The following is a 19,352-nucleotide window of genomic DNA, read 5'->3' on the forward strand; positions in this document are numbered from 1 at the left end:
TTTTTTCAACGCCAAAAAAGAAATGAACACAATGAGAAGTTATAGGTTTTGGCAAAAAAAAAAAATTAATGTATTTTGGACATTGCAAACTTACCTGTGTCCTATTCATTTGCTTACAGTTCCGCACAAAAAATACACTCACTTACCTCAATGTAATAATTAGCCTTTCAAGTGGTTGAATGCTGTCCCTGAAGGATGTGTTCGGACGTGACAGCTTGCTGCTAAGTAAGCCTAACAAATTATCAAAACTGAGAAAAAAAAAAAAAAAGGTTACTGATATAACTTAAAACACAATTTCGCCTATGCAAGCACATACATGCAGACAAATTTTGCATGGGACTGCACTTGAGTGGCTAGGGTTGGGGTTAGGTCATTATGAACTCACCTTTTCATAGACATCCGATTGTAATTAATAAACTTTTCTTCATGTGCTTGGAGGTCATTGTAAATTATCCAGAATTGGGCAGCAGTGGCTAAATGGTTAGCACTTCCGCCTAGCGGTACTAGAGTTGTTGGTTCATATGCCAACCACTCATCTGCCTGGAGTTTGCATGTTCTCCCTGTGCCTGCGTGGGTTTCCTCTGGGTACTCCAGTTTCCTCCCACACTCCAAAGACATGCTGGTAGGTTAATTGGATCCTGTCTAAATTGGCCCTAGTATGTGTATGTATGAATGTAAATTAGGGACCTTAGATTGTACACCCCTTGGAGGGTTAGGGTCAGATGTGAATGTACAATATATATGTAAAGCACTGCGTAAATTGACGGCACTATATAAGTACCTGAAATAAGTAACTAGATGCACCCAATGTCTTCGCTTTCTCCTGCAGCGATAGCTGCAGCCAAAAAAAGAAAAAAAAAATTGCAGCCATGATAGTCTACACAAAAGCACACCCAGAAGGGTAGGGTGGAAGCAAAAAGCGGAAATGTGATCTGACATCTTGTGATATATAAGCAGTGATTTGTTCCAGTTGGCCACAATCAAAACGCATCAAAAATGTACAAAAAACGCAAAACAAACTGCGAAAAGCACTGCAAAACGGGCAAAAAGCAAACTACACAGGTGTGAACAGGGCCTAAAGGGTATGCCTCTGTTCTTTTCTCTTTTTTATATCAGCATGTTTCCTGTCAATACATTTGCATATAGGACATCTCCTAGGTTGTAAGCTCCAAGGAGCAGGGCCCTCGAACCCCTCGTGTATTGTATTGTTACTGTACTGTCTCGTGTACTGTCTCCCATTATAATGTACAGCGCTGAGCAAACTGTTGGCGCTTTATAAATACTGTATAATAATAATAATCTTACTGGCTCCCAGTCCAGTCCCTCCAACTCTCAGTCTGAGTGCTGCTGTATTGCAAAAATGCTGAAACCAACTCAAATGTTGGTACGTACAGTGGTAGCATTTAAAATTGCATTAAATGATTTATAAATGAAGCTATAGCTGCATTGATGTGTGTTTTTGATATCTGCTTGCCATTTATCTTTAATTTTTCGGTGTCAAATATGTATTAAAATTGACCTGTATATTATTCCCCAAAAGAAAAGCACATTAGCAAATTAGAGTGAAATGAGCAAAAAACCTGACCACATTTTTATCTATAAAGTATTTATTTTCTTTTAAGTTAAACAGGCCCTGTACAGCAGACACCATTGTAGTATTGTAACCAAATTAAAATAAAACAGTTACCAAACTATACCTTTCAATAAAAAAAATAATGTTATTACATCAGCATTATTTCCATAACAATGAAAATGCAATTCTGACCCCCTTGCCCTGCCTACTCCAGGCAGAAAGGGTCTTTAAGGAAAAGTGTTTTCTTTCTTCATTAGGCTGGGGATAAAATGCTTAAATATAATTTACAGCAAATGACTTTGGCACACCATGTCATGTAAACATACCTAAATATCAAAAGCAAATCTCTTCCTTTTGCAAGGTACTGTATGTCACAATGAGAATGCAGCATTAAAAAGGACTGAAAAGGTAAAAAGCATGGTAACTACATTTACACCAACTTTTAAAACGGTTAATTTGCAAAAACAACCTGCCAGTACAGGATACAGTAAAATAAAGCAATTTCCGTGAAATTACACTTTAATTCATGAAAAAGAGGCAATAGATCCCACAAGTGGCATATGGGGCTTTTGTATTTTTACAGCTGCCAGCTGAATGGATTATGAAAACACACCCTATAAATAAAACTGCAAGATTCAGCATAATGGAAATTTTATTCATAAAAAAAATAGTGTTGTACTAATCTAGTGTTCGTTTAGTGGTTAAGTGTAGCAAGATGGAGATTTGCTTTACACACCATTATAACACCAATCACACTGAATGTAAAATAAAAAAGGTGTTGCACAATTCTGAAACCATTATTACAGTATTAATGTAGTACATGAGAGAAATTGGATGTAATGTGAACTGCAGCCAGGCTATGGACATTTTTATTTATTATATATATATATATATATATATATATATATATATATATATAGCAGTACAGTAATTCAAACAAGCTCTTGCTTACCTTCATAGCTGCGGGCACTGTGGGGTAATTCATCCTAAAGTCTCTTAAACCAGTTCCCCATTTATAGCACACGCTACGTGTTTAGAAAGCTGAAGGCTGCCAAGTTACTGTTGGAAGGGGGGAGCAGCATGGGCTGAACTGAATTACAAAAAGGACCTCAGTGCTTCTGCTGTGAACTTTTAAGATGAATTATTCCATTGTTCCTGCAGCTAGAAAGGTCATTGAAGGCTTATTTTAGAGTTCATTTACTGGTTGTCAAAAACAAAAAGATTTTTAGTAAACTGCATAAAATCTTTTTCTTGGAGTCCATTGAGGAACAAGAGAAGTATTTCACCTTTGAGACAGTAAAAGAAAAAAAAACTGTGGCGCAGCCAAGGATAACACCTAATACTACCAGCATGCCTCAGGATTTTTACTATGGGATGGATGGGGGAGAATAGACAGCTCTGCCGTGTAGGAGATAAATCTATGGTTTGCTGGCACCATTTTTTTTTTCTTACTCTTAACATCTTTTTCTTCACTTTAGACTATACGTTTTTAGGTCAGTTAAATCTCTGATCGTTAACTTCAGAGCCAGCTGTGATGGAGGAAGGAGTGGCAAGGGTGTCTTCTTAAATGTCCATGGCCTGTCTGCAGTCACACTGTAAGGTGAATTATTTTAGCATTAAATAGCAAGGGGTAGGGCTAGAACTGCTATTATTGTTCTTACTGCTGTCTGTGACTGATTTACTATGTGACCACTGACAGTAGGGAGGTGGCGATAAACTGTGGTAGGAACCATACCCAACCTTACTGAAGTGTTGTTACAACTTCCCCACTCAGAAGACTCACTTTTTTGTGGTGACAGGTGGTCTCTGGAATAAGAAAGGAAGGAAAACCTACTCAACAGGGCATAGACAGCAATAAAAATCTGACAGATGAAGAGCTTTTCATCTGGGATACCACATTACCAACAATTACTATACATCTAGAGTACAATGATAAAAATAACCTTAGAACGTTTTGTAGATATTAATGCAATTGATGGGGTGCACAAAACTGGGCAGATTCCAGAGTAAGATTTTGGGAACATACATTTAACTACACATAGCTTGAGTGTTGCCTCTCCACAGTATTCACCAACTTAGTGACTGAAATTTGATGTAATTGAACGAGACAGAAGAGAACTTTAGGTTTGTAGAGTACATATATTTTTTGTCTATTTGACCAATTTAGTGTGCAACATTTGTGAAGATACCCATATACAAGTCACGTAGCAGTTAAAGGTTACTTTCAGGCCTATGTTGCTGATAACTAGTGTATATAGGTAACCCCTGACATTCCTGCCAAATCACTACCTGCTCAGAGAGCATTCAGCTGGGATGGAAAATCCAATCAAATAATACCATCAGTATACAAAGGTGGCTATTGTGCTACATTTTGTTGTGGAATCCACTGGCAGTTCAGCATCTAACATTGAAAACATATAGAATTGACAATGTGTGCCTATAGGCAAATTGATTGCCCAAAATCAAGCTCATGTCACCTTGGTTGGCTTGATCTTGAGAAATATTGTCAGCCTAATCGGCTGCTGTAATTAAATAGAGAATTGACTGCACCACTGATTTTTTTTTTTAGAAACGGTAAATGACAATATACAGTTTTTACTTGTCAACCTATTTGTAGAAACAAAACAGAGAAATTGAGTTATGGTACACATTAACAGGATACCGGTACCTTTCCCCCTGGTTGCTTTAAACGGAGCTAAATAAAATTATACCAAACAATGGTCAAAGTGTATGATAAAATAACAGCGCATGAATACCCAAACAAACAATCATGGTGGTGTACATATGGAAGTGGAACTTCTTTCAGTAGTCTGGTGTGATTAGGCTTCAGCTTCCATATATCCTGAAAACATACTCCAAAAGTACAGAACAGAAAGAACAGCACCCCAATTTATTTTTACTTTCAAAAGACTGGTAAACTTAAAGCCCTAAAAAGGATCTACTATTTCCGAGTATTAACTATAAGCTCCCTTATGCGTGCAACATTTGATTTTGACTTGTTAAAGCTGATTTGTAGCCTTCCCAATTTACATTTATATTTCTGATGCTCAATTATGTTGTAAAATGGATTTACCTGTGAGTTTTTAAAGGCTTTTTGAATTACATGCAGGCTACCCTTATGGCCACTGTTTGCAGTGTAAGTCCATGTAAGTGTATTTTTCTAAATCCCTCCCACAGACCAGTGCATATATTACCATGCCTGACAGTTTGGAAAGTGTCAATACTTCATCAGAAATTGAAGCCACTAAAAAGTGAAGTCTTGACATAGATATGATATTTTCAGAAAAATAATTCAAAGACAGTTGCATTATATATACTTTCTCTGGATTGCTACAGTTTAGCTTTAACATTATTGCACGTGCTTTCCTGTTGATGAATGTCTATAAATAGTGTTAGACATGTAAACCAAGCTGTAATTTAAAGTTTATGTAAACCCATATGCACATGCTTTAATGCGAGAGGTCTATGGTACCGTTTAAATAATAGTCTATGTATTGCCATGGTAGAATGTTAGTAAATACCTTAATTTAGATCTTTAGTAAGTTTGTTTGTAAGTTCTTCAGTATTCATGAGAAATATGTGAATGTGCATGTGATGCATTATGAATATGTCACTGCATTATGCAGTGTTATTTGCCCTGGTCCACACAGAGCCAACTAGTGCTTTGATGGTCATAAGACTAATTGTGAAAAAGAAAAAAGAAAAACATTTTTTTAAAAATGTAAAAAAAATCCTAGCTTAAACAAATGACAAAACTCATGAAAGGAATGCTTGCTTTAATTAATGGACAATTTACATATCTATAAATAAATCTTAAAAATTTTCTCAGCAGCCCCACCTGACACTCCTGCAAGGCAGCTTAGTGATTGTGATTGACAGCAGGGCACTTCCTATTTGCTTCCCAGTCTTTCTTGCCTACATGACCTTGGACTCCGATGAAACCAAAGCATTGCTTTCATGTTTTTAATATTTTATTTTGAAATAGTTCTCTTTTTCTTTTTTAATCCTGTCACATGACGACGCATGAACTTTGCAGGGTACGCATGCAGTCACGTGACAGAATATAAATTAAAAAAAAAATGTAAAATGGGAAAACAAAAAAAAAACAAAAACAGCAAGAAAGCAATATGTGCTTGGTTTTATTGGAATAGATGGAGTGGACTTTTATTGAAGTGCACAGTTACGATGTTCACTTGAGCTGCCTAGCATGACATGTAGTAGGGTCACCTGTATAGCTGGGGAGTGTTCAAGGCTTCCTTACAATGAATTTTAAGCAGGTAGAGACACAGTGGCAACACAGAAGACTGCATCTACCACAATAACATTGCCACTCTGAGGAAGGGACTCTAATGTACTGGCAGATCACCAGGTAATTCAAGCTAAGACTGGATTTTTTTTTATAGAAAACAACAGCACACAATGACAAATTATTTATGGAGTTTAGGATTAAATTTAATCTTTTGGGTTTACTGACACTAAGTTTACGAGTCTTTTAAAAGAGCACAGTTTATGAACCTTCCATTTGAGATCTTTAACCTCCCAATTTAAACACTACAGGTGTACAGTTTAAAAGTGTTTGCTTTCATTTTTAAAAAATATTGCTCCTTGGCAAAAAGAAATGAAAAAGAAAATAATCATTTAACAATGCCAAGCAATAGGAAAATGTTCTCTTGTGATTGGAATTTCTCTAGACTTATATTTGTTTAGAGTTCACCGATTTAGAAAGTTAGTTTCAAAAGAAACAATATCACTGTATTCTGATCAATAAAAAAAAGATAAAATCATTCTGACAATCAAAATGCACACATATTCACTCAAAGCTCAAGTGAGAAAATACAAAACTTCTGGCAGCGACTGGACTGAGCAAACATGATCTTCTATCAGTAATTTGATGAGGACTAGCAAATTTAAAAACGCTTTATACAACACAAAAATGGTTCTACTGTCCTGATTTCTGAGGCGTCACCTCCAACCAAGGAAGTATTGCATTTATTCAGTCTTCTGAGAAGCTGCAGACATACTTTGCAATATGTTCAGATCAAGGGATCTGGACCACTTTTCCCAATAAAGAAAATGTTTTTAGATAGATAGATATATATAAAAAAACTATGTCCACAGAAATGCCAGATATGATTTATCACTTCTTTTCAAGCGTGTACCTATACCTCCCCTCTTGCAAGGTAACAGTTTATTTTGTTGATTTCCTCAAGGGCCCACGTACAGTGATACAATACTGTAAACCAATCACAACAAAGAGCTGAAGAAGGCCCTGGTCTTGTTATTCTTCTCCCAGCCTACATCCCACATTCCAATGTCAAGATGGAATACTGAGGTATATAAATTCCGCAGAACGTTCAACAAATACATCTGCAATGCGTTCGGAATCAATGTCCATGAAATGATGCTTATTTCCCCCAACTTTTCCCAGCTGTTGAGACTTCCTACTGTTGCAGATTGAGTGAAAATTTCCACTGCTGTGATAAAGAAGGACTGCATGCTTCTACTGTTAGACCACCATTTTTGGCATTCCGACTGTCTAGGCAAAAGTTACTTCCGACATGCCTCAGTTTGGAGTTATTTTCAATTTGTTCCCATTTCTAAAATAAAAGAAAGTAGGAAATAAAAAAAAAAAAAAATAAGGTTATAGCAAAACAACTGTAGACAACGATCAACCTACTTGTGCTTTTAAAAAGCCAAGGCAGTTACAGTATCTGTGTAAAGCTCACCCCCAGACCACTGATTATCACCTTGTGTAGCAATCCCACACAGTTCTTTCCTGTATCAACACCAGCAGAAAATGCTCGATGCTGCCAGGTATGGCAGAGCATGTGACCTTCAATTATTTAGTACTTGGACCTAACAGCCAATTACTGGGTTCAAGTACTGCCTCACGAGGTAAAGGGTAATGTCACCACTCTTTTTTTGCTCTGACACCAGCCAATTTGGTAGGGAATAGCTAAAGAGGCATCAGTGGGTCAGGGGGAGCATTACACAAACTTGGTCGCTTTGCCTTGAATGGGAATAGTGAAAGTGCCTCCTTAGGCTAGGTCCATACTTCTGTGGTTCTCTGCAGCAGTGTTTGCATGGGCACAGCAGCCCACTCATTTCAATGAGCTGCTGTACTTGAGAGAAACGCAAGGAAAAAGTTCCCAACCCATTTCCTCAAAATGCACCTGCAGGGAACCGTATTGTGCTGCGGCACCATGTGGTTTCCCGCACCTGAAAACAAGCTGTGTTTTCAGATGTGTGGGGGAGCCATTAAAAATTAATGGCACTCCCTCGCATCTGCTAAAGAGCAGCAGGTTTGGCCTGCAGATTCAGGAATGTGTGCGATTTACATGAGCTCTCTCATAGCTGTGAACCTAGCCTTTATATTTAATGGTATCAACATATTTCTATTAAAAAGCTGCATTGGTTTACTAGGAAAAATACATTAAGAAAAAATGGTTGTAAAATAATATATGTAACAAAAGCTAAAAATGAGTGTGAGTATACATGAATGAACTTATGCACATTCCCATGGGAACATTGCTGTGCTCTAGCAAACCCTCCAACATGAACCACTTCAGCAAGTACAAAACACTCTGCTCTTGGTTAGTTGTACTACTTTCTAATTGCAACTTCCTGAGCTTCATCAATGACCTCTTGCAAAGGGTTTGCTTAGAACACAATTTCTAACCAATTGTTTATCTTGTAGAGATGGAGGGATAGGGCTTCTGACAATGAAATTTGTTTTGCTGCCTGTGCCATCTTTGAAGGGCTCCTTCCACCCTCCCTTTCTTGTATAGTTGTCACAGAGAGTGTGGTCAAATCTCTCAAATGGCATCTCAGATATACATTTTGCCTTTACAACTCTTATCTAAACTTACGGATGAATGTCAGATATGGTACATTTTTACACAGTTACACAGGTCCAGCTTAGACAAAATGCAGAGCAGGACACCCCTACCTCACCTCTCATTGTTTAATCAGAGAAAGCTTTGCATTCATTCAGAAAATGCAAACCATTCTCTGAATAGTGCCCCTACTGAGCGGATGACCTCCTGTGTTCAGAATGTATCAGGCCTGCTGCTGAACATGGGAACAGAATAGCAAGAAGAGATGACTGGAGTACCAGTGTCTACTTCAGTGATACCAGCTTCCAGGTGCATCGGCCAGGTATGGTATAGACACTGCTCAAAAAAATTAAAGGAACACTTTTTAATCAGAGTATAGCATCACGTCATTTAAACTCCTGGGATATTGATCTGGTCAATTAAGTAGCAGAGGGGGTTGTTAATCAGTTTCAGCTGTTTTGGTGTTAATGAAATTAACAACGGGTGCACTAGATGGGCAATAATGAGACAACCCCCAAATCAGGAAAGGTTTTACAGGTGGAGCCAACAGACATTTTTTCCCTACTCATCTTTCTGACTGTTTTTCACTAGTTTTGCATTTGGCTAGGGTCAGTGTCACTACTGGTAGCATGAGGCAATACCTGGACCCTACAGAGGTTAGCAGGTGGCGAGAGTATGCAGGCAGTTCCTGGAGCCTGACCTAAATCCAATAGAACACCTCTGGGATATCATGTGTCGGTCCATCTGACGCCACCAGGTTGCACCTCAGACTGTTCAGGAACTCAGTGATTTCTTGGTCCAGATCTGGGAGGAAATATCCCAGGACACCATCTGTCATCTCATTAGGAGCATGCCCCATTCTGAGTTACTGCAATGAAATTTCAGCAAAATAGACTAGCCTTCTGCATAATTTTTTCACATTTTCAGGGTGTTTGGAAGGTAAGGATGCCCCATAATTTGATGGAAATGAAAATGATCAACCTACAGAGGACTGAATTCAAACACATTACCCAGTCCATATTAGTATAGATATCCAGCATGATATTTTTCCCCATTGAGATCTGATGTGTTTTCAAAGTGATATCGCTCAGCCCTCCACCCGATGAAAGCGGTAAACCATCGAAACATGTTGACGCGGTCAAGTGTTAGGTGTACCAATTCAACAGCCAGTAACCATTGGTAACTGAAGTCAGAGAGCCAGCCTTGCGGTGCATCTGAGGACAGTGGCTGTGATATGTGCAATAATTTTAGTGGTTTGTGAGTACCATTTTAATTTTTAATAAACCCATACAACATACCATGCAAGAAGTTTATTTTTGTTTACAAGTGATTTAATTGATAATCGGATCAGTGTGATTGGTTGAAGCTCAGGAGAAGCTGTACAGGAGGGGTGTTGAATGGCATTCCTCAGTGACAGCTTTGACAGTGGGGTTTGGAAGGCTGAAGAGCCGGCGAGCGTGATGGATAGAGACAGCCATTATCACTTGTGCAGTGTGTGGTCAATCTAATCAGATTATTCAGGTTACAAGTAGGACAGGAGTTCCAGAGTACACAGAAGTCTGAAGGATGCAGGAGGATCTGCTGGGTGTATTAGTACCCTAGAAATTAGAAGAGTTTTGCAGCATAGGGATGTTTTGAGCAAGTAAATGGTGGAAGATAGACTGTGGATTATATTATTAAGCATAAGAGTGCGTATGGCATGTAGAAGAGTGTATGGACCTATAGAACTGATTCTGATACGTTCCTATGTAAAGTGCAAATAAGTGTGCAACATTAGCTCCAAGAGCCTATTGAACGATTTTGCAACATTGTTTTAGGCAGCTTACCGAGTGGAATGTTATCTTTTGTATTTGGTATCGCTGTATACATAATCATTTAAAGAATAAAATATAGGGCAGCGGTGGCAAACCTATGGCACGCATGCCGCAGAGCCCTCTCCGTTGAGCCAAGTTGCCCCAGTAGCCAAGCATCGGATAACATAGGGGATAATGTACATGCTTGGAAAGGAGTAGCAGGGCCAGGCAATGGAGTCACTTAGCCGCCAGTTAGTGCACTGCCAAGGATATATATATATATATTTTTTTTTTAATTTAATTTTTTTTTTTTTGGACTGGTTGTGAGTTTTAATACTTTCATTTTTATTAACACAAGATTTTAGCTTGTGCTGGTGGTCAGTGGAACTTTTCCCCCTTGTGCTGGTGGTCAGTGGAACTTTTCCCCCTTGTGCTGGTGGTCAGTGGAACTTTTCCCCCTTGTGCTGGTGGTCAGTGGAAGCTCTGTTATTATGTTTTTCTTTTAAGATAAAAGATGTAAATGTATGGGTTGTTTTTTCTAAACTAACACCTCTGTATTCAGAATTAATTGTAGTGTTGGTACTTTGCGATAAATAAGTGGGTTTTGGGTTGCAGTTTGGGCACTCAGTCTCTGAAAGGTTTGCCACTACTGGTATAGGGCAAGCACTGCAGCGAATACCTGATGTGCAGATGACAGCCCAAAAAGCAAGGCCATTAACTGGTACTGTAGGGTCCCCATGGCAAAGTGGGGGACATACAGATGAGCTGGGATGATTGGGGCATGCAAGTACGCATCTTTGATGTTAACAGAAACCAGAAAGTCTCCCTGGTAAAAGGAGGAGATGGCTGATTTGGTAGATTACATTCAGAATTTAGGATGCGAACAAAGACTTTCAAACCAGAGTTCCAAAATAAGGTGAATATCCTATTTGTGTTTGAAAACAGAACAGGTTGGTGTAAAACCCCTGGAACCATTCTGCCACAAGAACTAGGTCAATGATAACTTAATCCAGAAGACCTGAGAGACTTCGATGGAGATCTGCTAATCAGGGCTATGACACAGGAGGGTTGGAGGAGATAAACTGAGTAGGGGTCAGGAAGCAAAACTCCATTTCGTAGTTCAGGGAGACTATCTACCACACGTCTGAGACACAAGCTGACCAAGCACCTGCATAAGTTAACAAGTGTCTCCCTTCACTCTGAAAAATGGAGATGCAGCATAATAGGAAAGAGTGTATGAGGATTGCACAGACTGGTTTTAGCTAAGGTGGGTCTCGACATTGTGGCTGAGAAAGGGATGGACAAATGAAAGGGATGTTTCTTAACGGATATGAAGGAGAAGACCTTTGCAGTCTGTTCCTTGGGCCTCCTATCTGGAGGAAAATAGGTGCTCTTGCCAAAGATGTCTAGTCTGAAGAGATGCTGTCCCTTGTAGACCATGTATCTCAAATGCTTTTTTTTTTTTTTTTTTTTTTTTTTACACAAGGGTTCCACAGTCCAGCACTTTAGCCAAAATGCACTTTGCTATAATTCTCAATTCTCATGTCTATTTATATGCTAACCATCACAGCTAAAATATAATGCTACAGCCATCAGTTATATGTGTTCTATAAGTGAGGGATCAGCCTTGGCAGCAGTTAGATCATTTTAAGGGATTTTTTAGCAGTCACACATGGTATGACAATTAAGGTCAAAACCAGAAGTAATGGAATATCAGGACCCACCAGCAAAAACTGAGCTCTAGAAAGGGCTTCCAACAGCTTATAGGCCGGGTCCCTAAAGACAGGTGTGTCCTATACTGAAAGTTACATTGAAATGGTAAGCACTCCTTTAAGGCGGAACATGGCTGGACTCACAGTGGGGATGCACCACTTTTGCACAAAACCTGTACTAAACAGATAGAAGGCTAATAAATTTGGGGGGGGTATTGGGGGGAATACCTTGTCAGGATGACTCAGATCTCCACAGGGAAATAGTTGGAAAAGCTAGTTCAAAAGGGAAAGTCTTTATGGCCTCAAGAGTCTTAAAGGACCCAAGGCTGGAAACAGCACTAACACAAGCAACAAGCTGATTCTCTAGTTTCACAGCGGTGCACAATGCATCAACAGTTGCTGAAACAGTCTACTCTAATTTGAGAATGAAACCAGTAGACTGCGGACAAGCCCATCAGTCAGGGTCTCTGCAGCTGATGGCTTGGAAACTGATGAGGCTGTGGGGAAATCAGATACAGAATCTGCAGGGTTTGGGTGTGCTTGTTATCATAGTCAAAAATAACTGGTTAATTTGGGTCCTTGTGTCCTAAAATCTTGCTTGACCATGCAAACAACCTCAACTAAGAGAAGAAAAGGCCCAGCTACACTCAACAGAGCTAAATAGGATAGAATCTTAGATCAGAGAATGGCATGATTCCAGGCTGCTGATGTCAGCACTGTTAGAAGGTGTGCTAAAGGGCAGCCCCAAAAGCATTAGCAGAACATCAGCAGATAAAACTCAGTTCATGACCCCACCACCCCTCCCTTCCCAGTGTCTAGATTTAGGCATAATGCGACTACAAGGCAGTAAATTCAGACTACAGTACAAGCCAAAAAATAAGTTAGTGACAGCAAAGCTGTAGAAAAGACATCAGTTCTCCTGGGACACTAGCAGAAACATGCAGAGGAATGAAGATAGTGGGAGGATTTATCCTGGGCTTGGAAACTAGCACATAGTTTTTTAATTTACTAGTTTCCAATCCTCCTGTAGGCAGCAGTAAACCCAAAAGTAAACACTTTCACTGTCTCTCAATTGAGTAGAAAGAAAACTTGACATGAGGTTTAGACTATCCAATACTAAAAAGGTTTTTTCTTTCAATATATTTTTAAATAAATCTATTGGTAGGTATGCTTTGTCTACGTAAGGATGTTTCCAAGAACATTAAAGAGATATTACATTTGAATTAGGGTACACAATACTATGGGTAGAGTCCTTACTTGTCTACTGTCGTTTTCTCTGCAGCCTTGAAGTTTTATAAGAGAGCCTGGTGCTCGGTCCACAACAGTAAGACAAAGATCCATGTGTTTAACCGACTTGTCTTTTGTAAGAGCCCATTCCTGAAGTGAAAAGGATACAAACAAGAAAATTTGTTTAAATGTAAGAAAATATTTTATTTTTAATTTTTTATAATTTCTTCTTTACAGCTCACTTTTTATGTCTTTAGCTCTGCAACCAACATAGAATTATTATTCTTGTCAGATTTATTAGCATTGAAACAGTGAACCTAAACCCTTATATATTCCCATCTGAAAAAACAGTGGCATATTATCCTCGATTTAGATCTGCAGTTCCCATGTTTCAGCTATAACATCAGCTAATGAGAGCTTGAAAGATCAGTTGAGAGCCAACATAAGTTCACTGGCAACTGTGAAAAGTTATCACCAATGGCGTGCCTTGACTGTAGCATACAATGTGCATGTTCCAGTCTGCAGAATATACAAGAAAAAACAATGCATAAAGAAACATGGGTATGTTTGAATAAGAATTTAATAAGATTTATTGAGCATTCACGCTACTGTAGTGCATTGGATGGCCCTTTAGTTTGAATGAATTGCCCTACAGGGGCCAAACAAGGGGGAAAAAATCTTCTTGAGCTTTAAGCTTCATGTGTTTTTCACCACACTTTCTTTCTAAAGCAAAACCATGGCTTTTGTTTAGTGCATTCATTATTTAATAACAAATGGCACCACAAGTGCGACATGCACATTTCTTTGTGCGTTTCATAAACGTGTGAAAAACTGCACAACTTTGAACGCATTCATATTCTACACAAGGATTAATCTGCCTTGAAGAAGAAAAATTCTAAAAATGATATCCAAGCTTAAAGCGGAGTTCCACAAACCACTGTAGCTGCTGACTTTTAAAAAAACAGCCACTTACTTGTCCCTCGGTGTGTCCCTTGCAGCCCGTTTCACCGGCTGTCCTGTATTCCAGGAGGCCGGCATCTTCAGTGTGGGCACCCCGCTGTGCAGCTTGCGGCTGCACAGCCGGGTAACCACTGCACATGCACAAGTAGCGCTGCACTTCATGAATGGTCCTGTAGTCTTCTGGGACCTGTCACATGTTCCAAAAGACTACAGGGAGGGAAGGAGGGAGGACAACTTTCGCTTTCGATTACCTAGGCGATCGGACCGGAAGTGGGAGCGGGTACCTATCAAATTCGGGTACCCGTTCCCACCCCCCAAAGGTGCCAATCCTGAACGGGGAGCAGTCCTTAAAGCAGAACTTCCCCTTTTGGGTGGAGCTCTGCTTTAAGGTAAGTTTGTCCACAATAGTTACTAACAAAGCATTTACCTATCAAAGATGGACCTACATATTAGTAACGTCACCCTTTAGAAGTAGGTCAAACCTCAAGGCACCCCAGTCTAAAATGGGGTCTGTCTTCCTTTCACATCACAGCCCTCAGGTCAGAAATTCTGAAAACTCTGCATTAATTTGTCAGTAAAGTGATTTATAAAGAATTTGAAGCTGAAAAACTGTCAGCACAACAGAAAAAAAGAAATCAAGCAGCCTGTATTGTGGATCAGGCAACAGTACCACGTAGATTCAAGCTGGGTTCCCAAGCAGCAATTTGTTTTGCATTACTTTACACAGTAAATATTTTACAGGATGTTTTGCAGGGCTGTACCTTCTATGACAGAAGAACTTTGAAGGAATACATCATACAGAGATCACTAAATATTTATATGGCGTAAATGGTAGTAATCAAAGAAAAGTGACCTAGACTACAACTTTTTGTCCTAGGAATATTAATAACTCTTCCGCATGCACTGATGACTGTACACAAAAGATTTATGACTGCCGATAGCAGACCCAAAGTACATGTAAGATTTCTGGACATTGATAAACCTTCTGCAGCCAATATTACACAAAAAAGAAATACAAGAATGCCAAATTATTAAAGGCAAACATACAGTTAAGTTGAGACTTATTTTATCCACTTGCCCTCTGCAAAGTGTTTCTCCCCCTTCATGACCAGGCTATTTTTTTGCTATATGGAGCTGCACTACTTCAACTGACAATTGCGCGGTCATACAACACTGTACACAAATTAAATTTATATAATTTTTTTCACACAAATAGAGCTTTCTTTTGGTGGTGTTTGATCTTCTCTGGGGTTTACTTAAATTTTTTTTTAAACGAAAATTTAACATTTTTTTTTTTTTTTTTTACTTTTTGCTATTAAACATATCCAATAAAAATGTTTTACATAATAGCATTTCTTCATAAATATAGGCCAAAATGTATTTTGCTACATGTGTTTGGTAAAAAAAAAAAAAAAACTCAATAAGTATATATTAATTGGTTTGCGTGAAAATTATAGCGTCTACAAACAATGGTATAGATGCTGAAATATTTTTTTCTTTTATACTAGTCAGCAATTTATAGTGGAACTGTGATAGCACAGCGGACATTCTGACACTGACACAGGGTGGGAACTGACTAACTGCCACTGGCATCTCCAGTGACACTAATACATTGATCATTGCTAAAAAACAAAAAACAAAACACTGTCACTGTACTAATGACACAGGGCAGGAAGGGGTTAACATCTGGGGGCAATCAAAGGGTTAACTGTGTGGCAGAGAATGTGATTACTGTGAACTGTTTTACTAGGATGCTTTGCATGGAGATAAAAACCAGCACATCCCTGCTGACAGGACAGAGATCTGGAACCAATGACAGCGGGGGTAGGCGGGCACGCACCCCCCACCCAGGGAAATGCAGTAAAGCTGCTATAGGGTGGAGGGAAAGTGGTTAACCTCTTCCCTACCACGCTATAGCCTAAAGACGGCTACAGTGCGGTTGTCTAGTTCTGGGACGACGTCCATGGATGTCATTCCAGAACACTCCCCCTGCGTGCCCCCAGTGGCACGCACCTGACGCCGCCAGAGATTGCTGTGTCCTATGGACACAGTGGATCATGTGATACCGTAAACGGCCAATCACAGCAGCCTTTTACCACGTGATCAGTTGTGTCTAATGACACAGCAGATCACCAGGTAAATACAGTTGTCGGTTATCAGCTGCACTTTCCTCGCGCTGTCACAGCATGAGGAAAGTACTGCCGATAACCGGCAATTGTCAGAGAAGTGATCAGGACTGATGACCAGTGCCCTGATGATCAGTGCCCATCAGTGCCACCCACCTGTGCCCATCAGTGCCGCATCATCAGTGCCAGCTCATCAGTGCTGCCTATCCGTGCCACTTCATCAGTGCCCATCAGTGCTGCCTATCACTGCCCATCAGTGCTGCCTATCAGTGCAGCATCATCAACGCACATCAGTGAAGGAGAAAAATTACCGGTTTGCTAAATTTTATAATAGAAACAAAGAAAAAGCTTTTTTCTCTCAAACTGAATGCCCTTTTTTTGTTTATAGCGCAAAAAATAAAACACCCAGTGGCGATTAAATACCGCCAAAAGAAAGCTCTATTTGTGTGATAGAAATTTCACATGGGTAGTTTTGCATGACTGCGCAATTGTCAAAATGGGACAGCGCTGAAAGCTGAAAATTGGTCTAGGCAGGAAGGGGGTATAAGTGCCCAATAGGCAAGTGGTTAATCATGCACACAGTGCTGGAAAAAAAAAGTTAATTTACTTGTCTCCACCTGCTCAAGATATTTCAAACAAGGTAGAAAATCTGCATGTAGATCACTTACAAATGGCAGAAGCATTTAGTGTGGCACCTATATTTATAATAAAATGTATATGCTTTAATAAACCTCTACCAGTTTAATGTTACCTGGTATTTAAAATGTAACAATATAGGGCCAGACAGGCACCCAGCTATATGAATACAACACTGAAAAGTAGAACTAAACTTGAAAATCAAAACAACAATAATAGTAATAATAATAATAATATGTTCTGTAGTGAATGCATTTCTGTAGCAGGTCTTGTTTTCAAAAGTCCTCTTTTCAAGACATTTGCAAATGGAATACTGCCAGTTGTTTCCACACTGCATTTTTCATGGTATAAATGTTTTCGCTACTGTAGCGTTTTCACCCTGAGCTTTCCTGATCTAGCTACCTGGATTACACTGACACATGAAGATGTAGGGAGCTGGCATGCTATCAGCTTTGTTCTTGCTAAATATCTCTCTCTAGCTGTTAGCAGCAAGAATCACTATTGCTAAACACTGGAAGAGATCAATTATTCCGCTTGAATATGTTAAGAATAAATTGAATTGGATCACGATTAACGACAGACTCACTCAACAATACGGACAAATTTGATAGAACATGGGACCCATGGATTCGATACATTTCCGTGCCTTGATACTTCCTGACTTGATCCTCTTCTTTCCTTGTTCCTACTTCCTTTTCTTACTTTTTATTGTCCCTTTTTATTTCCCCATTTTCTGGGGCTAGTTGAACCTATTCTTCACTCGTTCTACAACATCTGTCATGTTTTCCTCGATGCCCGTTCTGTGTGATTTATGGGGCATGGCCACTGACTCTTCTATACCTGGTGGACTTAATGCTAAGTATTTTTTGTTTAAATTACCCAATTGTTTTCGCACAGATTCTTACGTTTCCTAGGGTATGTCTGCTGTTTGTTAACCCCGGTGTTCTTTTGTGCTATTCGACACCTTTTGTGATAACATGACATTTGTCTTTTGCACTGTCTGTAACTTGAAAAATCTTAATAAAAACTATTGGAAAATAAAATATCTGTCTCTACCTTGCCTGTCAACAAAAAGCCACTCCTGACCGTCTTGGCCATGTAAATGCTTATGATCAGCGACTGCCTAAAACCAACCACATATACACCCACTTGCTTCTGCTCCAACCGCAAAACAGAAATTCTGGAACGGGAATTCTTCTTAATTGTGCCCACTCACTCCAATTATCTATATTAGCAGTAAGCTAAGAGAAAGCCCTTTTCACTCACACAAAAAAAAATAAAATAACAGTGTTACATTTTAAACAGTTTTACTTTTAACGGCAGAATACTTGAGTGACTGCCATACTATAAATGAGCAGGGGCCCAAAGTTTTAAATCTGCAAAAGAGCAGACACTGCAAATATAAAATCACTGCCCTTGCTTTGTCTCCTTTCTCATTTCAACAACTTATTGAAAGGCACTTCAGTTATTGAAAGGCACTCCAGTTGACATTAATAATTTCTCCTGTTTTGCAGATCAACATTTCATATAAATAGGAATTAGAACAGTTTAAAAATAAATGTTTTCAATTGTTTCTATGTTTGTATGCAGCTGTAATACATACTTGGTTACCCCCTGCATTATGACATTCATAGACGCCCACAACTCCATCTGCAAAATGGCCCAATGTGTCAAGACAGTTTGTTCCTTGCTGTAAGGCTCCGAACGCAATGTCCTGATGGTCAGGAACTCTGCAAATAAATTGAAACAAATCACTGAAAATATTATAAATCTGTGCACATTACATGCAGTAGCTTCAGATACTTTAATAATTCGTATTCCCTGTAACCCATTTGTCTATTCTTTCATTTTGAACAAAGCCAGAAAACGCCATGCTGTTATAGATTAAGATGCAGAGCTGGCACACTCATGAGACGCACATTTTAATTAAAGGACCTGTGTTCCCTTGTGATAAAATAAAAATTTAATGTTTCTGTACACACCTGTCTGATTGAATGCCTTTTAATTAGCCAGAGCCAAACAATGATGGAGATTTTACAACTGGTGATAGGCTGCAGAAGAAAAGTATCTTTTGAGACACCTCCACTCAGACCTTGTGATCTCTGTCAGCTAATAGGAAAGCAAGCATTTAAATGCACACTCAGAGGGATAAAAGATGTCCTCTTGGACGTAAGGTCTCACACAGAGAGGTCAGTGCTCTGGAAGACTCATTAAAAAACAAAACAAAACGTGAACTGGCTGAAGAAAATGAATGGCATCCCATCATTAGGCTGCATTTTTTATTCTATGTCATTTTTCTTAAAGTTTTACTAATTTACCAAACATCAGGATGCATCATAAACTCCAGCCAAATTTAAAATTATTAATCAATATGCAAGGATGTGCTTTGATTCAATCTTGTGGCCTCTGGGTTTTTGTATGCTTACCTTGTCCACTGTAATTTGCAATCTTGAAATGTGACCCTAATGGCTTTACTCCAATTCCTCCAA

General features: G+C 39.1%; 1 protein-coding gene across 1 annotated transcript in view; it reads right to left on the bottom strand.

Moving 5' to 3' along the window:
• Nucleotides 1-1,589: 1,589 nt before the first annotated feature.
• Nucleotides 1,590-19,352, bottom strand: part of GALNT2 (polypeptide N-acetylgalactosaminyltransferase 2) — a 177,950-nt gene continuing 160,187 nt past the window's right edge. Inside the window, exons 14-16 of the mRNA XM_089669800.1 lie at nt 18,467-18,593; nt 13,172-13,291; nt 1,590-7,170 (exon numbers count right to left, since the gene is read on the bottom strand). Of these exons, the coding sequence (XP_089525926.1) occupies nt 7,015-7,170; nt 13,172-13,291; nt 18,467-18,593 (403 nt within the window). The 3' untranslated portion in view covers nt 1,590-7,014. The remainder of the gene's footprint in view (nt 7,171-13,171; nt 13,292-18,466; nt 18,594-19,352) is intronic.

This window comes from Staurois parvus, unplaced genomic scaffold (assembly GCF_062004578.1).
Source record: "Staurois parvus isolate SC_StPar_1 unplaced genomic scaffold, SC_StPar_1.0 ptg000081l, whole genome shotgun sequence".
Classification (NCBI taxonomy): Eukaryota; Metazoa; Chordata; class Amphibia; order Anura; family Ranidae; genus Staurois; species Staurois parvus.